Below are 17,889 nucleotides of genomic sequence, written 5' to 3' on the forward strand. Positions count from 1 at the left end.
AAATGGAAATAGTCAAGCACAAAATAGTACTTTATAGTAATACAATATAGTAAATGTGTGTAGTAACATTCCACCACTGCAGACTCAGGTGTCTTACCTCCAGAAATATTGACACCATCCTACCTCATTTCGTTGTCTTCCGTATGACAATGAGTTCAGTGTGGTTTAGTGATCAATCGGGGTTATGTTTAGACAAGGAGGGTATTGCTGAACTTGACCTTTGACCTCTCTGTGGAGTTGGCCTAGAAAGGAAAGAGGGTTCCATCTTGGGGATCAGTGATGTGTGGATTTATCCGGCATAGAAAACGCCCCAATGTTTTTGTTGCTGTCTTTGCTAATACGTGATAGAAAAATGTATCATGGTTTTTGACCTTTGCCCTTATCCATACTGGGAGGATGAAGTTCAGTGTAATGACCCGTATGAAGACCGTATCTGTCCGCCAGAGTCCGGCTTGTTATGTCATGTTAGTTTTAAGTTTCAAGCCGGTGAATTCGGAATTAATTTTCCATCTTTATCATTCTCTGCATTCAGCCTGTCGACATTCTTGGTAGGATTACAAAAAAAAGAAAGAAAGTGGGTTTATTTCTTGCAATCCAAACAAGGTAATACTACAGTCTGTGCTGATGACATAAATGATTCAGCTGAGAAGTGGTGGTGAGGCTTTGTCAGGAATAAAACGCAACCTGGGTTGTGTTTTGTGGTTGCCGGCATCTAAAATCACTTCTCTGTTTCACGTCTCGCTTCTTGCTTTGCTGCCGTACCTCACGTGCACACTCCTTCTCCCTGGAGGACACACACACACACACACTGACGCCACCCCCCGCAGGGATGTATTTTTCCTTTTCTCAGGCGTCTCGTCTCAAGGTCACAGACAGCAGACACACTTGCTGTGTCTATATCTCAGCACGGTGAGCAGGAATGAGTTATTACTTCTGTGTCTCTGTAGCAGCATCAGTATCTGACCTTAAGGTCATAATCGTAATGAGGCTAAAACGTTGTTCATACCGCCATGATTTTTGATTTTGTCTTACTAAATTCAGCACAACTGGATACATAAACGTGTCTTCATTACGCATCATTCCACCTTCATTCATTGTCACTTATCTCAGATCAGCTGCTGTAGATTGGCATTTGAGTTGCTGTAGGGGGGGGGGGCGCTGTGTGACATTTGGCCAAGAAACGGCTCTGCGGCTCATCTTAGTAGGCTTGGCTGGCGAGGTGGGAGGGTTTGGCAACACGCTGCAGTGCCCACACACACACACACACACACACACACACACACACACGCACACAGGCTGCACAGAGATTCACTGCAACTCGTTATGAGAATACACTCAGTTGCTTTATGAAGTGTTGAGTTTGTGTATCAGAATGGAGAAAGCCCTCAGTGTCTCTTATCACCAGGGATCAGATATACATGAGGAATAGAATACTTTTTTTTTTGAAGGCCTCAGAGTAACAATGAACATTTTAACAAGAAAGGATGCCAGGTAAAAGGATGTTGCCTTGTCATCAGCGTCCTATGACTACCTTGATGTGCGTGAGGTCATTTTCAAATTATGCTCAGTCGAATTTAGCCATCTGGTGCTCCAGATTTGGTCGCATTAACCGAAAGGTGTTGTTGACACATCGGGACACTAATAACAATAACAATAAGACAAAAGGGTTGTTGGTGCATTTTGCAACGTTTTGGGTGATGCAACTGCTTAATGACATGTCTTCCCTTTGAGTGGTGCTGTCGTTTTGACCAGCTTGAAACCTAATGTGTTACTAAATTTGCACAGAGCGGCGAGGCATGACAGAAAAATGGAATTGAATATTGCGGTAACAACAATGATGACGTGACATTGTGTGTTGGGTGTATCAGTTGATCAGTGATTTAATATCTCAGTAAACATGAGATCATGGTCTCAGTGGCTTGTGTGTGGTAGATTATTTACTGAAGAAATCCTCGGACACATAAGGAGTGTTTTTATCTACTTTTTTAAATGGAAAAGGCTGAGCAAAAAGAGCATCTTACAGTGTTTTATTGATCTTGCAAGTAGTACAAAAACACAGCACCAAGTTCTTCATTCCAAAGAAGTTGCAAAACTTTTTGTTCCTCCCACACCGGCCTCCACGCTGTGACCTTGTTGGCATGGTAGCGTAACGTCTTGATTGAACCCCCCCTTCTCTCCTCTGACCCGACTTCCCGCTAACATCTCAAGTTCCTCTCACTTGCTGCTTGGTATCAGTAACCACGGCGATGGCATCCAACGGCGTCGGTGTGTGTACACAACCTGCAAGATTTTGAGATGTTATAAAAGTCATCAATACTATATTCTGGCATTTCTCCTTCATACACTGTGTGTGTGTGTGTGTGTGTGTGTGTGTGTGTGTGTGTGTGTGTGTGTGTGTGTGTGTGTGTGTGTGTGTGTGTGTGTGTGTGTGTGTGTGTGTGTGTGTCCTTTTCAGTCAACTTGATGTGACCTTTAATATGGACTATGGCGTGACCTTTTTAGATGAGATGACATTTTAATGACACGCTGTCTGTTGATGCAGGGAATAGTAACAGACACCAAAGAAAAAGAAAAGAAAGCTATGTATTAAAAGAAGGTGGGGATGATAGAATCCACATGGAAGTACAAGCTATAGAGCATACTGATTTACTCAAATAACTAGTAAGACCATCGGTGCTCATTTGTCGTGTTCGCATCATCACTTACAGGGAGGTTTGAATTCGTGCACTCTCTGGACATCAGGCGTAATGCAGAAAACACACAAACACAAGTGAACCGTGAATTCACTGGAGGCACATCCCACTCAGTCAACAGACTGTCACATGATGTACCCTCAAGCAGCAGCATATTATATTAGTCCCGTTTATGCCTCGGGAACTTCAAATAATACCAGTATAGGATCATAGGAAAAACAATTTTTCCTTTGTATCATTTTCAAACTAGTTTTCCCTTTTTTTCATATGGATGGTAATGATGAAAGCAAACAAACACAATTTTGATAATTATTTATTCTTCGGAGTAACTGTTTTAATTGCCAAACGTGGAAAATATCTTTGTTTTGAACAAATATCTGAAACATCAGAAACAAATCTTTTAGTTGATCATCAGTTTCAGCTATAAGCCTCCCAAATAATGATATTTTGATTGATTTTATCTCTGGCTTCTATATTATTATCCGCGTCCTGATTTGACAGAACAGATATTTGAGAAATTGTGATGGACTTTCATTTTGCTGACATTTTATGGACCAAATGCCTATTCTGCTAATTAAGAAAACAATCAACAGTTTTATTGATAATGACAATAATTGTTGGTTGCAACTCTAGTTGATCACAAAGCCAATGGATATCTATAAGATGACCATATCAACAACAGCTCTGTAGTAACTGACTAGTTGTCCCTTGTAAGTCACTGATGCAAAATATCCCCCTTTTCCCCCAAACATGGAGATCACTCTTTGTATTTTCTTGCATTGGAGAAATATTTAGCCACCACAACTTGAACAGCTAACCATAACCCTTAAAAAGACAAAACAACATGAATTATCAAGTGCTTCTGTAAATATTTTGGTTGTGATGGAAAAAAAACTACACTTAAATTATTATGATGTGTGAGACTCCATTAGACTGGAGGTGAGTCAGATTGGAGAACAGACTAAACACAACTTTCCAGCTAAACATTAAACACTTGAGCTTCTCAGGAAATGAACCAGCTTTTGTTTTGTTTGTGGTTGTCAGGGCCGTCTGCATTGTCTGCTGTTTATCAGTGTTTGGGCACTTATCTGGCCACCCCTCCCAGCCGTTAGGACCCCGTCATGCGTGCTGCGGTTTGATGACCGTTTGTCTGTTAGGTAGCAGTGACTATCAAAACAAATGTGTCAGCAGGTTTCAGTCAAACTTAATTGATCATCAGATGAATTGCGTTTGTCTTTTAAAAGGAGTTCACAACCCCTCTTTTCTATTACTGTGACATAAGTGCTGCACAATTAGTGGATTAACTGATTTTTAAAGAAAACATCTGATTTCAACTCTAGATTTTCTGGTTTCTTTGCTCCTTGATGACAGTAAACTGAATTATCTTTGAGTTGCTGGCAAAACAAGACATTTGAGGACGTCATCTTGGGCTTTTTATAGACCAAATAATCATTACTTGCAGCCCTACTGGAAACGTGATGTTTTTCATTATTTTCTGGCATTTAATAAGCTAAAAGATTGTAAAGGAGGAGGCGTTAATCGAATTGACTGACAGATTTATTGAAAATTACAGATATAAACAAACATTTAACTGGGAGAAAGAGACTCCTGAAATTGAGCTGTATTTACTGTTTATAGCAAGAACCATGTCGGCCGGTTTACTACAGCGGTATGAACCCAAAACAAACAATTCAATTGTCATTTAATTGCAATAAATTGATATCAATGAAACAAACAACTTTTAAAATGCTTTTTTCTGAATAGGGTTCAGATCAATCAGAAGTAGGCTATGCTAACATCATAAAGGCATAAATACAGCAGTGACCTTGCTGTTTGTACCATAGACAGCCCATGGTTTATACAAATAGTTTCCTTCTAGAGGTGGCGTGCATCAGAGAGATTTGCCTCAATTCTTGTGTATTCACGTCTTTGCATTGATTTTGTAGGCAATAGTTCCGCGCATAAACCTCAGTTCTTCATGCTGAGTGGAGCGTCTTCCCTCATGAACAACACTGAACACTGAACTGCAGAGAGCACTTTGACAAGGCTCCAGACGAGTGTAATTTTGGCTCTTCATCAACATACAGAGTTAACGTTCACTAGCGACGGCTACCATGATCTACAGCCGGCGACGTTTGTCCTTTAACCTGCAAACATGATGGATGGGACATTTCATGACTTTGTTAAAATGACACATTTAGAGGACTGTACAGTTGGTGGTTCTTTGTAGTTTCGTCCCCCTCGCCCTCCTTTATTGAATCAGTACCTAATTGTTTGCTTCATCATGTGTTCTGACAGCTTAAACCCGCTCTTCCTCCCGATCCACGTGAGACCGAGCTTGTGACACTCCCTACATACATTAGTAACTGAACCTAATCTCAACACTAATCTCAACCTTTAACCCAAATCCGACCTGTGAACCTGACTCTTTATGAAATGGGGGACCAGAAGTATTTACTCGGTCTGCCTCTTTGAAGTATGAAATAACAGAGTTTTACAACTCTGAGTAAAAGATTAGCCAATCTCAGCATGATAAAGCTGTCACCGGGTAGACCTGAACCTCCACTCCTCGTTCAGTTAAATGGGTGTGTCTCTCTATCTCTGCCTCACTCACCCTGTCCTCCACCTCCAGTTACCATTTCTCCGTGTCTGCCAATTGTCCTTGTTCTTTGGCCTTTCTTTGTTTTGTCTAAGTAGGAAGGAGCAGTTTGAACTACTCTGGCAATGATATGCATGTGAATAAAACCCACTAATAGTATTTATTTCTGCAGGTAGAAAGCACTTATTATGTAACAAGTACTATGTTCACATTAGAGGGGGGAGGTGAAAACATGGAAGGACTCGCAAAACGAGAATCTTCCAGACAACTGAACAAACATCCTGGAAATAAATTCAAATCCCTCAAATTATTCAGTAAAAGCTGTTTATGACTACATTTCTCTGTCACTTTGGATATTTTGTTATCAACATGTGAACCATAAAGAGCTACTTTTTGTCATATGTTTGACATTTTTCACCTGGAATTCCACAAATGTGTGGTAAAACATATCTTCAGGGTGCAGGGGATGTACAGGGTTCCCAGGGCAAAGTGTAGGGCATTTAAAAATGTGGCCCTCATGCTTGGAAATGTCTTGTATCCAATACTATCTTTTTTAAACCATGTTTTTACAGACTTTATTGTTGTACTGTTGCGTGTGTGCTTTCATTGTTTATCTGTGCTCTGCTGCAAGCCGAATTCACCCCAGTGGGGCAATAAAGAACTGAACTGAACAACACATTGTTTAGGGATAGAGAAGTGTAGACATGGATGTTATCTTTTATCTTTTGTTTATATTTTCAACATCAGCTTTGGTCACATTGGCATGAAAATTGGCATGTTGCATCCTAAAAAAAAAGATAAGAAAAAAAGAAAAGCAATGAAAAACATCATTCAGAGTGAGTTGGAGATGACAGATAATGGAGTCAGAAGTTAAATGTGTTTTTGAAGAAAAGCAAAACTCGCTGCAGCTTTTTAAAGCTTTTCCAAAAATACACACCAGCCAAGCGGCCGACTCAATCTCAAAAGCATTCTGCAGGTATTGGTGTGTCTATCAATGGATATTTTACTGTTTTTTAAGAGCCAACCCCTCAGGTGTTGTGCTGAGTCACAGAGCATAAACATTCTCCCCCTCACACTTGCATCAGCGGACTTCCCTGCCTCCAGGACTCTGATTTCATTTCTGGATGATAGCCTGATTGATTTGGGTCTACAACCAGCTGTTTTATTTTCACTGTTTGCCACGGTTTCTAAAAACACTTTCTTAAATAGGATCCAGCCACGAAAATATATTCTTGCATTTTCTGCTGCTATTTCTAGGCTTTTATGCATTTTTCTCACTGTCACACCTCCTTCCTCAGTAGTTGCACATTTCCAGATTTGTAGATTACTTTGTTTGAATTGTAAATATGCATTTTTCCTGAGAGCACTTGAAGGGCCTCTTGTCCACCCATATGCTTAAAAATTGAGTTCTGAATTATGAATCTTGATGATGGATACTTGCAGCCGCAGATGTATCGGTGCTTTGGGAAGTGTGCACCGACTCCAAACATGGTGAAACTTTACTCTGCCTCATCAAGACTTAGACAACCAGCAGCTAGAAATCAGTAGCAGACCATTTTCTCTCTGATTCTCTCTCTTCTTATCAGCCGCCTGCTGCTTCTCGTCCCTTTTCCTGTCGCGTCGGTGTAGAAGTGCTGAGTGTGCAGCCGCTGTCCTTTCAACTTCAACTTTTAGTGTGCATGTTTTGTGTGTGTGTGTGTGTGTGTCTGTCATGTCAACACTTACAGACTTGTGTGCCATAATTATGTCGGTCAGCATGAAGAAAGAGCACCTCAGCACATTTGACTTGATGTCTCAATCACAAGCGCACACAGAAAGCTGTTTATTTGTTTGAATGCAGAATTTTTTACACATCATATTTCATAACGTTCCACCTGATATAGACCAGCCTGGATCCCACACAGCGAAACTCCCAAAACGTTTTGTCGTGGATTACATTTGCTCATGACGTATCACAAAGTTGTCTGAAGACTGAAAGACTTTTGTCACGTTTCCTTGGAAACACAAGTAGGAGACAGAGTTGTATGGACTTAGTAGGATTCCTCTCATTCTAACAATTAACTATAATTAACTATAATTAATGTACAACATCAATGATTCATCTAAAAGTTATTTTTTATTATTGACTGATATCACAATTATATCTCAATTAATAATTTGTTCTAAAAGATGTCGGACAATTGTGAAAACTGTCTGTAAAAGTTACGAAAGTTGATATAAAACACTATTAAATTAGAGCTACAACGACAGCCAGTACTTCCAACTTTGCCATTGGGAACATTTCTGCTTTAGTCTTATTAGAATTTCAATAAATTATGGTTATGTGTCTGTACGTCTGACGGAATGTGACTGGGACAATTAATGCAATGACCAAGAAAATATTCATCATATTCGCCATAATAAAAGTAATCTTCATTTGCAGACCCCGTGCTGTATTATCTCCCCGTGCGGTGCGCTGTCTTGGTGTCTGATGAACCTTTAAACTCTGATTATATTTCATCTCCTCACTGACACTCTTTGGCAGCAGGTCCACACTATCGCACCCCCTCACATTTTCTTTTTTTATGCAGCGCTATTCCAAGTCTGAATCCAGCTTAAAGTGTAACAGTCACCGCCTCTGCTGTGTGTGCTGCCTGTGCTGAGCGTGTCGACGTGTGATGCAGGGAAGAAGTTTTGGTCTGAAATCGGTATTAAGTCTCTGAAGCAAAATGTGTTTTTCTTCCCCGAAGACCAGCGTAGACCTATCTGCACCCAGCTCCAGTTTTAGCTGGAAAAACAGGTTGGAAGAGTTTGACCCGTCCCACACAACAAGCCTTTATTTGTGTGTGTACTCTATTTGCATGCATATTTGCAGCCGTGCATTTTTGTTTCATCCCCGCACAGCACGCATGTTTTGCAGCCGGTGGCTGTGGTCGGCGTGGCTGATATGTGGTCAGCCGGTTGGGTTTTGTGCGTGGGCGGTATGCGTGTGGCATTCTTTTCCCATACAGACTCAACGTTCTCCCCCTCGGCCTTTTGTCGCTGATGTTTCATGTCAACAAACAGGCCGGTTGCAGGCTGGTGATGGAAGAGCCAGGGAGCAGAGAAACAGATGGGAAGGTCACCCGGCAGGCTGGGAATATCTGTGCGCGTTCAATAAACGATGAAATGAAACCGAGAAAAAGGCAAACAAATCTCCACAAATTAACTATGGCAAATGGCAAGATGGCGGCGCTGGGTGAAATGCAGGCACCTCGCCAAAACAACATTTAAGAATAAGTAAAGAAAACCTAAATCCATGGAACTACCGGAACAAACTCAACACAGAACGCTTCCTGCACTTAAACCACCTCATCACCCAGAAAAGCTGAAACGTTCTGCTGCAGCCTGAAGGAGTTTTACCGTTTGTGACAAAGGTCAACACGTTTCTCAGTTCCTGTTTCGGCAAAGTTGCACATCTCTGCACAGGCGTAGGTTGCTGTGTTGTAGTTTTGGAGAAAATCAGTGGTTGAGTTTTGTTTTTTGAGCACAAAATCTCTCTGATGGTCATAATTCATTTTTTTTGGACTTCTGGTCAAGTCAAAAATGTATAGTTTGGATGACTTCACACAGTTTTTGACGTTTTGATGGACATATTTAACAGTTATGTGACAAATCAATCGATTATCAATCAGGTTAACTGATAATGAAAATAGCAATCCTTAGTTGAGCCGTAGATGGATTGCTAGATGTATTATTCATACCCGAGGTGGAATCAGCCAAGTCACACACAGTTGAGACAAGGACACATAATAAGGAAGAAAATACAATAAAACGCTACATGTACTGTAAGTACTGCAAGTCAAGAGGTAGTACTGGTACGCAAGATGCTACATTGGCGTTGCATAGTTTAAAATAGAATTGGCTGTATATTGTTTTTCCCCATTTGTAGATTCAGTATCTGTATTCAGTCTGAAATGTGTGTGTGTCTGTGTGTCTGTCTGTCTGTCTGTCTGTCTGTCTGTCTGTCTGTCTGTCTGTCTGTCTGTCTGTCTGTCTGTCTGTCTGTCTGTCTGTGTGTGTGTGTCTGTGTGTGTGTCTGTGTGTGTGTGTGAGAATGAAAGGCACATTTTAAAACTAGCAGGCTGTGTAAACAGGTTACAGCTTAAAACCTGTTTGAAAAAAAGGAGCTAAACTGAGGGCAGTCAATAAAGGATTAGTACACCAAAGCAGGTTTATATTAAAAAATAGTGACACAAGTGACGTCAGAGTCAAAACACTTTCCAAAGTCAAGGAGCACCGACGGCATCACTGTCCTCGGCTCACAGGCTGTAGAAAGGATGAGCGACGGAGAGACGGATTTTACAGAAAAAACCCCGCTCTCTTGTCATGTCGGACTCTCAGTTTGATAAGTGACAGCTGTTTGTTCTTTTGTGTGAGCCCGAGGTGAACGTGCTGCACTGAAACACACATCTCAGCAGCTACAGATGCACAGGAGCTGGGTTTTTTAATTGTAAACTCAGCGGACACAGGTCAGACACCTTGTGTGTGTCTGTCTGTGTGTCTGTGTGTGTGTGCTGTGAAGCAGTCAATAGACTCTCCAGTAACTGGGGGTAAGTATGTCCCCCGGGGTCCTACTTCCTCTGAAATATTGACTCAGCACCACAGGGAGAGGTCTCACACACACACACACACACACACACAGGCCTTTTCCATTACATGATGCCTCTATTTTTGTTGCGATAGTGATATTGTGTGGAATGAACAACAATCAGTTAATGAACTTCCTCGGAAGCTTTCTTACTGCAGGAAACCGTTGACTAATGTTCGCCATCGTCCCATGAAATTATATCATTCTTATGCGATGTACTTCCTGAGGATTTGTGGGGGGATAAGGGACACTTAAAGGGAATAATCAATGGACTTTCAGTGTTAAAGATCTGGTGTGTGTGGGTAGAGCTGGGATACATGGCCAAAACCTTCTCTCACATCTCAATGTTGATAGATTTTCTGGTAATTCTGTAAATGAATGGTCGATATGAAATATCCACGTGGTGCACCCTCTTTTTGTACACTGCTGTGTGAATCAAATACTGAGTATTTTGTCATTGAATTAAGATATTTAGTGCAAAATGAACGTAACAAGATATCTTTCAATTCAAGATAACGGATATTAGACTTTTTGTGAAATTTGAGGTAGAATGTGTTTGTCAGTTTAGATGATGTAATTGTGTATTGAGATATCTCAGTACATGGTTTCATCACAATGTGATTTTCATTGAAAGACAAATGATCATCCAGCCTTAGCGACAGGTGTCATGTGCCTCGCTGCATGGCCCATCTCAGGGTGTTGCATGTAGGTCCTCACTGAAGATGTTTCACTGTTTGCCAGGAAGTTCAGGTTCCTATTTCATGCTGTCGCTCATTTTGTTAAAGTTAAACTTCTCAACCTCAGAAGTTGGTTTGCATCTCTTCTTTTACTGTAAATGTCAGACGAAATAAGATGGTTAAAAAAACTTCATTCTACATTAAAATTAAAATAATCCTCCCTTCATCCCTTAATATGAATTGTCTGGACCGTTTGTAATTTAGCCAGCGACGATGTCCAGCCTTACCGCTTCCTCCCGAGAACGGAGCGTCCAGACTAAATATACAGTACATCATCCGCCCACCCCGACATGACATGGTGACATCACAGACTCTCACAGTGAAGCTGGCCTTGTGGGAAATGGATCTCTCAAAGTCCCTCTGCGCTCTTCACATAGTAAAAACAAGCAAGGTCAAAGCTGAGAATGTTTGTGTCGGTGTGCCGGCAGCGCCCATTTTACCAGGACATGCAGGCAGGCATCAAGGACGCACACAACAAAGACACAACACTTATAGCCTGTGGTGTTCTTTTAATTGCCGGTCATGTGAGCTCTTGTTAATCCCATTGATCTGCTGCTCTCTATTTTTGGAAAACAACGACAGTCGACGGACCTTCTTAAGATTCCTCGCTGTCTCTGAGTCCCCTCTCTTGTTTTTTTGCTTCATCTCAACTTGATTGCTTGTGGTTTCCGGGGAGAATGAGAATTTTAAAAAGTGTCTGTGTGCTACAACACATTCTTTTTTTAGATGCTTTGTTTTGACTGACAGCGAAGACGGCTTCTCCTATATTTAGGAATCAAAGTGTCTCACTCGTGCTGCTGTTCAAACCCACTCTGTTCATGGTGTGTGTGTTTAAACTTTGTGAATTCATACATGTTTGACTGGCTGGGGGGACAAACCCTCAGATTTCCTCTCCAATGCTTCAGTCCTGCCCCTCATTAATGATTCAGAGCATCGGCGGCGACCATCTCTGAGTTTGGACACGAGTTTACAGTCGCCAAGCGTCCATCTGCACTTTGAACAGTTTGTCATGTGAACAGCAGGGCGTGTGTGTGTGTGTATGTTGTACAGTAACGCTCTTGGCCAAAGTCCAGACACAACCCCACCTTTAACGACCTGTACACATTAACAGGCTATTTGTGGTGCGAGCAGAGGGAGCGGGGCCGGCAGGTTAATGTTAGAACGGAATCTGTCATGATATGATTGTTTGTCATGATGGAGCAGCTCCGACAGGTTTGTATGCATCTTCGGCATCAGGAGTCCTGTAACGTGTGCCGACAACCAGGAGCTCTGCTATAGTGAAAATTCACCAGCAGCGGTACAAGTACTGGGGGGGATCTCAGACTTTTTAAGACCCGATCCCGATAGTGGTACCTGGGCTTTGGGTGTCGGCTGGAACCGAATACGTGTTTAATTAAGAAGGTGACTTGGATCATTCTTTCATGTTGAAGGCAACATCAGGTTCCACTAAAAGATGATATCTCTTGACGTCCAATCAACGAAATAACATCTCTATTTACATCCAATGAATTGTGCTCATTAGTGTGCAGCAGCGTTGCCCAAACGATGAAACAAAATAAGGAAGTGGTAGCGACTGTAGTAAATTCAACAGAACCTGTGATGGGCATGTCTGCTCTGCTTCCTCTTTGTTCATACATTGCTTACCTAATTGGTGTTTTACTTCCACCTTCATGCTTGTGGCATTTGACATAATTCGGGTATGTTTAAATAGCCCACATGCTGCTGATATGATTTGTTTCTCTGGTTTGCTGGTACAAATTGTTCAGATTACAGCTTGTAGAATAATAATAATCAGGGCAAAGCACCCTACTTCTAATGTACTTGATTAGAATGAAAGTAACGGATGGCTTAATCAGGTTAAAACTTCCACTTTGTTCCACTTTAGGAAAATCCCACCTGGCCATCGTCCAGAAGGTGAACAACGAGGGGGAGGGAGATCCCTTCTACGAGGTGTTGGGGTTGGTCACCCTTGAAGACGTCATCGAGGAGATAATCAAATCAGAGATTCTGGATGAATCGGACCTTTACAGTGAGTCACTCAGCTTGTCTTTACTGTCGGTGCAGATAATCATATCAATCTTAGTCACCTTTACAAAGTTTGAATAAGGTGGTCATATTTTTCATCTTGCCTTCAAGATTTCTTTGGGCCCTCTGCAGTCTACTCAGTCAGATTGAAGAGGTCTACACTGATTTGTCAGTCTATTATATGTTCAGCTTATATTAATAGTGCTAACCTGAGACTTTTATTTCTGCATGTTAATATTCCAGCTTGTGGTTTGCTGCATTATTGTGTGCATGACGCTGAAACAGGAAGCTATTCCTATTTAAATCTGCACACATTTTAACCAATGACTGGTGATTTCTTCTGTTGTTATTCAGCGTTTTGAGTTTTGTTCTCCACGTACAGAACATATCCTTCTTACAAGATAACATCTATTTGTGAAGAGAACTTCCTCCAACCTACAAGCATGAAGGATCAAGATGATTTTTACAGCGTGGCCTGTATTCTGTTGACAGAATAAACCTTTCAGCGTTTAACTGTGCACTTTTGTAATTAAATACTTGTTGTGTGTGTGTGTGTGTGTGTGTGTCACTTCTCAGCTGATAACCGCAACAGGAAAAAGGTGGCGCCGAATAAGAATAAGAGAGACTTCTCTGCCTTCAAACACGAGAGTGAATCTAAAGTGAAGATCTCTCCTCAGCTGCTGCTGGCTGCTCACCGCTTCCTGGCTACAGGTGGGGAATGGACTGATGCAACCACACACACACACACACACACACACACACACACACACACACACACACACACACACACACACACACACACACACACACACAGAACAATGAGGATCTGTTATTTTATGGTCTAACTCACAGCCAGTAGATACATTTATAATTAGTAAATATTAAGTTATAAGTAATATTTTAAAATGGTAAATATTGTCCCTTTTGAGCCTACCACATTTATCTGACAGCTTTGGTTGCTTTTCAGATAACTGATTTCATCCTGTTCAGTGAAAACTACGTATCTCCAGATGTGTTGATATTGAATGTTTGTGATGAACTGACAGGCAAAGTGTTCCTTTTATGTGTTTAAAATAATTATGAAGCTACAAAAAACAATTGATAAAGCCTCTTGGATCAGCTGGAACAAGCATCGTTACAGAGCTGAAAACAGGGCTGTTTCTTTTTACAGTATATACGTATCTAACGTTAGATGATCACAGGACAGCGACGGTACAACTTTATAGAACATGATGCATCGCTGTAGATGAAACCAGCCAACCGTATATAAAGGAGTTAAATGCAACATACACACTAATGCAGCAGTAATATTATTCCTGGTTTTGAATGCCGTACTTTTACTAGTAGTGAAGTATTTTCACAGTGTGCTATGAGTACTTTAATCAAATCCCAATACATCTTCAGCACTGAAACTCAACATAGCATAAACTGACACCTTGCCATCTGACAAAGCAAAGCGGGTCCATCCATGCAGGGAGGACGTTTAAATGTGTTTGTTTACTAGGAAGGTCTCTTCCCGATCGGAGCAGTATGCCCGTCTGAGCTCACCACCACAAGCAGACTCTGGAGCGTTGCCAGCTGGATGCGATGCCTTGACACGGCCACATATCACTTGAGAGCGTGTTGCAATCCGTCTGGTTAGCGAGCGTTAGCGCATGTGCTCTGCCAGGAAATCTTAGCACTAGCCGCTGCTAGCATGAGGTAGCACTTCCTGCTCTCTGTGGCTGCGGTGGAGGAAGCACAGCAGAGTCTAATACAGGCATAACGTCAGTGTCTGCTGTTCATGTGTTCTCTCTCAGGATGATGGTTTCATTTTTCCTCCGCGACTCACTACACAGGAATGCACTGGTTTTGTGTTACTGATTCCCCGTTTCTTTTCCTTTTTTGTTCTTGTTCACATCAAGGATCATTAGCCAGCTCTTTTTAGACTGTGTCTCATTTCCGTTGCTATTCATATCTGATGTGGGATATCTGGGGTGCACTGATCTTTGTATTCCAGACAAGTCAGGCAATATCTGGGATTTTTTTTTGCATGACATCATGCTTCATTAGATGAGTTCAAGCAGTTATGTGTTTTGCAGTTTGGATGATTTATATTTATTTGGAGCTGGAACATTAACAAACCAGGAAGATATACGATTTACAGGCTTTAAAGTGATCATCCAAATGTCCCAACAGAAGCTCACAGCCCTTTTTTTCCTTTTCTATTGTGAGCCATATTGACTTAATATGTAAACCAGACTGAAACCAGTTTGTTAGCCTTTTTAGATGATGAATTCCAACTTTGGTCATGTTTGCCTCACCTCTCACTGTGTGTTGCATCGGGTTTTGTTTGCAGGGTGGACTGTTTCTTTGTTCCCAGGTTGGGTGGGGTCGAAGGCACTCATGGTTGGGCTTCGATTGCACCAGCCTGGTCTGTGACAGTAAAGCAAATACATTTCTTTGAACAGGAACAGTTTCAATCTGTTGTACGTTATTTAAGCAGGATGACAGATCCTCTGTGTGAAGTCACGTGCCTGTGGTGACGGGTTTCTCTGTTTTCAGTTCCTTGTTCTCCACTTTGTTGAAAGATATTGAGCAATTGAACTCCGATGGTTTGTAACAGAAGTGCAACTATTAAATCAGTTAGTCGAGAATCACCAATACAAACTGTAGTATCGATATCTTCACCTGTAAACTGTGGAGTATTGTCTGGAGGTGATGGAAGTACAGTATAGAACATGTTCAGCCCAAAAGTAAAAAAGAAAAGCAAAAGCTGGAACCAGGATATGTTTCTCATTTTTATTTATAAAAATGTCACAATAATTGCTGATTGAATTTATATTGATTATTGACAAATTGTTCCAACCCTTATTCACACAAATGCTCTACTTTACTGTTAATACCGATTCTGTAACACTTTCCATGATACCCATGTCTAAATTGCATTATAAACATACTTATAATGTGTGATAATCAGCTCATTGCTCAGTTTAACTATAGTTAGAAGCACTTTATCGTGACTTATCATGTCAATTATCATAATTGATGGTCACAAAGTGAGTAAGGATCGTAGTGTGCTAGTTTTTCTTCATACTGTTACGTATATTCAATTGCATCAGCATCCATTATACTATTTTTTGTTCTGTGGGGCACATTTATTTATGCCCTTTTCACTAAAAGTGTCCCTCTCTCATCCTTCTCTCTCCCTGCAGAGGTGAGCTTGTTCAGCCCGCCTCAGATCTCAGACAAGGTGTTGCTACGAATCCTGCGCCACCCTGATGTCATCCAGGAGATCAAGTTCAACGAGAGCCTCAAGCGCTCGCCCAATCACTACGTCTACCAGAGGGGCAAGCCCGTGGACTACTTCGTTCTCATCCTGCAGGTACACAGGGATTTTGGGAGGGGGGGCGTGAAGCAGGATTTCTCTGCCTGCTTGTTGCTTCAGTGTGGGAGAAAAGTTCAGCTCACACTGCTGTGTGGTTTCTCAGAGGCAGATCGACAGGCAGATTGAAGCCTCCTCCCACACACTGTGTACGCCAACACGTGTGCAAAGTGGAAGCATATCTAGTCGTCAAATATGCATCGAAGTAATCGCTGTATGGACTAAAAAGATTTGGACTTCATATAGTTTTATAGCGAGCGAGTGCACAAAACGAGTAAAAGTCAGTGAAAATTTGGGGAGGAAAGATTTTCTTTCAACATAACTGTTTGCCGCGCCCTAATGTCCATACGCTATGATGGAATGTTGCCAAATTCAATCTTGAAAATCACGTTACCTACGTGCTTTTCCCTGCCTGAGGTCGGAGTACTTTTTTACAGACCAGTTACAAACGTATATCAGCTCTCTGACTCACTGTGGTGAGCACATCCCGCCCTCTGAAAGTCATAGCAGCATTGCTTTAGCCTGAATAAAAGCCAGCAGGTTGAGCCTGTCTTTTGCCCTTACTTTCTCCTTTCCGCCTTCATTTCATCTGCTCACCAAGTGTACTTAAAGCATCGTAGTTTAACGTGGCTCTGAGATGCAGCTTGTGACAGATGGCAGTAGGCGTCGTCCACAGTGTTGACCCAACGGGGGTCCCGACTCCCGATAAAGCTTAGTGTGTTGGTGTTTGCCTGGGTTAGTATTTGCATGTTTATATATATATGAAACTAAATTTCAGAGCATATCTATTGCTACCACATGGTGACAGCTGAGTCGGCGGCTTGCAACCAACTGTGCTAGCAGCACAGTTGACAGAGCTAATAGTGTTTACTTCGCAAGTGATTACTCTTGGTTCTGAATGTTGTTTCGAGAACCTCCGTCAGTTTTTCAAAGTCGTTAAAAAAAGTTGGAGTTCTCAAAAGTATTTTCCAGAAATTATAGGTTAAAAGTTTTGGAGACATGAAAAAATGGCCTGCATTTCTCATTGGGTAGTTTTTATTTTGCATTTATCTTTCTTGTGTTTAGTTTAAGGCAGCAACAGTCTCTTTATCTCTCTTTAATCTGCCCTTCTAATGATAGCTGGATAGAAGCCAGGTGTTACAACAATAACCATAACAATATAACAAGATACAGAATACTGCTCACATCACTTCCACAAAAGAAAGCTCACAGCAAGAATTAAAGTCTTATTAAGTCCTTAACTCTGGAGTATTGAGAGAAATTAAGGAAATGTACCAGCACTGTGAGTCTGTGTGTTGTTTGTTATGCAGCACACTGAAAATAATTTGGGGGTAAATTGCAATGCGCTCTTGTTCACTCTTTGGGGAGCAATCAGGCATGATATCTATTTCACCAAATATTAACTTTCACGTCGGTTGGACTTCTCTTAAAGATTAACAAGCGATTGAGTGAGTGATTAACAATGAGGGCACAGAAAAATACATACAAAAAGTCAATAAGTCTAATAAGATTAAATGATTAAACCCATGAGAAGACGTCATTAATGCGTCACAGCAAAATAAGGTTAAAATCCAGTCTTTTCTTCTTCACTACAATAATGTTTTTTTTTTAACTCTTTTTTTAACTCCGTTCACAAGCAGCTCATTATTTCTCCATGAATATGTTGTCATGTGATTTCTTCACCCGAAGCCAATATAAATTATCTTGCTTGTACAAATGACGCGACCCGAGAGCACAACCACACGAGGCTGGAGAACGTTAGGAAAACCTTTAATTGTAAACGGTTGGTGCACCAGTGATCAGTCAGCGGGGGAAACGATACCAAAGGGGTTAAGACTAAAGAGTAGTCGAGAAACAGAACA

The 17,889-nt window shown here is 41.3% G+C and overlaps 1 protein-coding gene across 2 annotated transcripts in view; it reads left to right on the forward strand.

Moving 5' to 3' along the window:
* The window catches only part of LOC311023558 (metal transporter CNNM4), a 40,542-nt gene that overhangs the window by 1,761 nt on the left and 20,892 nt on the right, over positions 1 to 17,889 (forward strand). For both annotated transcript variants that reach the window (XM_084025473.1, XM_084025474.1), the window contains exons 2-4: positions 12,524 to 12,667; positions 13,240 to 13,374; positions 15,858 to 16,027. In XM_084025473.1, the coding sequence (XP_083881599.1) occupies positions 12,524 to 12,667; positions 13,240 to 13,374; positions 15,858 to 16,027 (449 nt within the window). The remainder of the gene's footprint in view (positions 1 to 12,523; positions 12,668 to 13,239; positions 13,375 to 15,857; positions 16,028 to 17,889) is intronic.

Source organism: Eutrigla gurnardus (genome assembly GCF_963514095.1).
Source record: "Eutrigla gurnardus genome assembly, chromosome: 13".
Taxonomy (NCBI): Eukaryota; Metazoa; Chordata; class Actinopteri; order Perciformes; family Triglidae; genus Eutrigla; species Eutrigla gurnardus.